At 38.1% G+C, this 4,229-nt stretch overlaps 1 protein-coding gene across 1 annotated transcript; it reads right to left on the bottom strand.

Moving 5' to 3' along the window:
• Window positions 1-2,732: 2,732 nt before the first annotated feature.
• On the bottom strand, window positions 2,733-3,776 carry LOC104093146 (uncharacterized). The gene has a single exon (XM_009598861.4). The coding sequence runs from the start codon at window positions 3,575-3,577 to the stop codon at window positions 2,987-2,989; it is 591 nt and encodes a 196-aa protein (XP_009597156.1). The 5' UTR covers window positions 3,578-3,776; the 3' UTR covers window positions 2,733-2,986.
• Window positions 3,777-4,229: the final 453 nt, after the last annotated feature.

Genomic DNA, 4,229 nt, shown 5'->3' with positions numbered 1-4,229 from the left:
AAGGAATACCATTCATCGTTGTATTAGTAAGGTTATTTGAAACAAAAGAAGTAGGAGATGCTTTGAAGGAAGTAGAACTTCCCTATGCTACTTTAACCAATTCTTTCCAATAGCATACATACCCAAAATCTTTCAGGCAAACTGATATTCTACACCTTAAGCTGCTCAAATAGCACAAACTCGCAATCCCAGTGAGAACTGAATAACACGACTAAAAAGCAGCAAGTTCAAAACTAATTCAACAGGCAACAAGGTCAATATATTTTTACTCACTTTGAAAGGAAAAAATTTAGACTTAGAAAAATCTATGACCTAAATCACATATGCTGGATGAGGCTGACTGCCCATTCAACCTCTAAAGAGAACAAGAGAATGAGCAGCTGCAAAGACAGAGTCAACACTTGTCTTAACTACCAGGAGTTTTAATTTTTTATTTAGTTATTTATTTATTTTTGACAAGTGATCTGGAACATTAAGCTTCGAGCAGAAAATAAGTTTCTAGGTATTGAAACGTTTAAGCAAAACACCCCTTAGTTAAATGGACCTCTTATCAAGCAACACAAGGTCATCATATAACTATTTAAAAGAGGGTTGGGATGTACAGATGTTTCCTTTGGCCCAAGTGCAGGAACAGTGGATCATTGTTTTGTGTAAGAATACAAGATAATAAGCAAGCTAAACATTAATCATCAAAGATTAAAGGTTTGGATACTTGGATCAATTCAACCTTCTAAGAAAAGAATATATCAGGGAACCATAGAGCATTGTCCCAAAATAAGAAGTTTCTTATCTGTAGAATATCTACATGATAGAAAGATGAATCTTTTTTTTTCATTAGTCCAAAGTTGTCTCAATTCTAAGTACTAAAGACTCGGGGGTCTAGGTTACTGCGGAGAGATCTAAAGCTAACAAGCATTCCTCACGTCATTCCCCGGAGGAAAACACTAGTGATTTCCCTTGAGAGAGCCAAAGAGAGATCAACTCATAGTGTAATGAGCATATCCTATCCATCATAAGTATCCCTCCAATATTTTGACCTCATAGCAGCCAAAAAAAAAAGGCAGCCCGGTGCACTAACCTCCAGCTATGCCCCGGGTCCAGAGAAGGGCCGGTCCCCGCAGCCTTACCCTACATTTCTGCAAGAGGCTGTTTCCACGGCTCATTGCAGCCAAGTATCTAATAAAATGACATTCTACAAGAGTTTACATAGCCATTGGCCAAGAACAACCTTATAATTCATTAGACTACCTCAGAATGAACTACTAAGGATCAACCACAACTTACTTACGGCCAACATACTGTTCATTTAAAATTAGGAAAGCATATATGCTTCTTATTCTTCAAAAAATCACTTTTGACAAGCTTAAGGCATCATAAAAAATTTAGTGAACTTTCACATAGCCACCTCAAAGTCGCAACACTATGACTTCTTTTTAACACTCACGCTCCCTTCCCCCAAAACAATACAGACACATAAAGACCCAGTGACGGGCATGGACCAAGGTCAATTACCAAAGAATAAAACACCCCTAAGCGAATATGTCATCCTCCCTCTCCATGTCAAAGGGGCGGAACCGGCTCGTGGTTTTCATTCCCCTTCATCATCCACAACTAACAGGCCCCTACATACTAAAAACCTTCTTTGCTCCACACCACCCATCTCCCATTCCCTTCACCAAGTGAATTTGCAGTCTTCGCTTCTATAACCGCTGACCTGGCTAGATTCTGTCAACCACCAGCAAACCAACCTTCCTCTTTCTCACACCATTCTCTCTTCTAAGTTCTAACTAACCCGTGCAATTCAGACAGCACAATCCTCGAGTGCTTAACCTGTCTACCAACAAACCAACCTTCCTCTTTCTCACACAATTCTCTCTTCTAACTAACCTGTGCAATTCAGACTGCACAATCCCTGAGTACTTAACGGGCAAAAGGTTTTGTAATGAAACCAGAATTAACCTCTTCCATGCCATAACTAGTCCAACCTACTTATTTCACAACAGTTGCTTCACTATTCAACTAGAGTTAATTATACTCTTCGAGAGCTAATCAGCTCATCAATGTGGATTTCACAGGCTTGTTAGCACAATAGTATGTATAGAGTTCCTTTTTACCATTTCCATCAGTCAATGTAGGCACAAAGATATGTTGAGGGGGTAAACATTGTTGATCAGTTTGAGTCATTTGAAGAGATATATCTGACAAAGCTATCTAGAGGATTAAACAAGAACAAGAAGGGCTTAGTTTTAGACCAGAGAGAACATTCAGAAACCCAATACTTCAAAGGGATTAAGAGCAACATTTTTGAAATTGCATCTTATCTACAGTAAATACAAACCTGCACCTGTTGTTTACTCCAAACCAAACATTTTAACCTTACTGTCAAAAATTAAAGTGAGAATACATATCACGAAATCATGTTAAGTAATAAATGCATGTATAAAAGACACATGTCTTGCATCCATTAATTTGGTGTAATCGGATGCATGCAAGTTTTTACCTTTATGACTTTATCTACTCAGGATAAGATTATAAAATCATAACATCTGACAAAACAAAATTAACGATCATGCACAAGACCAGTTTCGTAAACGTGAGCTAAAAGCATCCTCTTTTTTATCAGGAGGATTTATATAACATTAAACAGCTGCTAAAGTAATGTTATAAAGAAGTGTCTAAGTTTCTGGAAGTATTCCCAGTATGTTGCAATCATATAGCTAAGGCAAGACAGATCAAAAGCAAATTCATGTCTCACCGCATGTAATGGAACGTTTAGTCATGTACAAGTAACTAAGTGAACCGTTTATGAAGTAACTTCTAATGCCATATAAACAGCTATGAATAGTCACAGATAGCTTATGTACAATTTGCTACGATAGGCAGAGTCCACAAATATATATACACTATTTACATTGAATCAGAGCAACAGCTCCAATAGAATTTACTCAGTAAAATTGAATTTACCAATTCAGTAGACAGATGTGAGTCACACAGGAACCTTGTCTCTAGTTGGATCACTGAATCCATCAGCCAAAATTCTCACCACTTTCTTGAACGCAAAATGCAAGCAATTCGACAACGCAACCCAACACATCAACTCGTAGACCAAATCAAAAGCCGGATCCGAAAACGAGTTAGACGATGATTCTTCCCAATTTGCCCCTCCAAATCCGTCAGAATTCCATCCCCTACCACCACCACTACCTCCGCCGCTCCAGCTACTACCACCGCCGCCAAACGGTCCGTCATAATCGAATAAAAATCCGTTATCATCTCCGTCATCATCTCCACTGCCGCCTAAGGACTTCCGTCTAGTCCGCCGCCTTGTCTTACGAGCTAGCCTTCGAGGTGCCGTTTTGACGTTGTTGTATTTAACAGGCGGCGGCGCTAGCACATCGACGGGGGAAATCACGGCGGATATTTGACGAACTCCGGCGGAGGAAGGAGATATTTGTTGCTCCGATGAGGAATCGGAGAGTGACAGAACGTTGTTGCGATTCAGAAGGAATTTTGAAAACCCTAGACCTTGGGTTGTGACCACCGTCGTTAGCGCGTCGGAGATCAAAGAAATTTCCATTGATAATATTTCAATCTGGATATCGGAAAAAAAAAATAGGATTTTTTTGGAATATCAATTTTGGGTTGAAGTTTTTATATGAGTGGTTCTTTGGAATTTTCAAGCGGCACAAGAGAGAAACGTGTGATTCTCTGCAAGCGTTGTTTTATTGCAACGATTTTTACGTGTTTTTCTTTTTTTCTTTTTCCTCTTTTCAATTTTGACGGCCTCGCTATTTGCAATTTGCAATTAAAAAGGTTCTAGTGAACATATGTTTGTGACCGGCTGGCGAATCGATATTTATAATAGCAAAATTTAATCCAAAAGCATATTCATAATTTAACTAGGAAACACAAACCATATCATAATAGGAAGACACTAAAAGGGTAAATAGATAGCAAATTCATAAAAACCTACAATATAGTCGTGGAGTATCTAATACAAAATGAGTTCAAGAAAGTGGGACGCAACCATCAAATCATAAACTAAACTGAACTACATGTTATTATAGCATGTTTGACAAACTTCTTCGTAGTCAAAATCATTTTTAAGCTAGAAGTGGTGGGTCAAGATTTTAGAAGAAAAAAATTATTATTCGGAAGTACTTTTTAAATTAATTAATCAAATACAAACTGATTCTCGCTATAAATACTTTCGAGAAAAATACTTTGGA

Source organism: Nicotiana tomentosiformis, chromosome 9 (assembly GCF_000390325.3).
Source record: "Nicotiana tomentosiformis chromosome 9, ASM39032v3, whole genome shotgun sequence".
Classification (NCBI taxonomy): domain Eukaryota; kingdom Viridiplantae; phylum Streptophyta; class Magnoliopsida; order Solanales; family Solanaceae; genus Nicotiana; species Nicotiana tomentosiformis.
Note: the sequence above shows the minus strand (reverse complement) of the source record. Positions and strands in the feature narration are given on the sequence as shown.

Coding starts and splice junctions, on each gene's coding strand:
- LOC104093146 (XM_009598861.4), bottom strand. CDS start 3,577: ATGGAAATTTCTTTGATCTCCGACGCGCTAACGACGGTGGTCACAACC.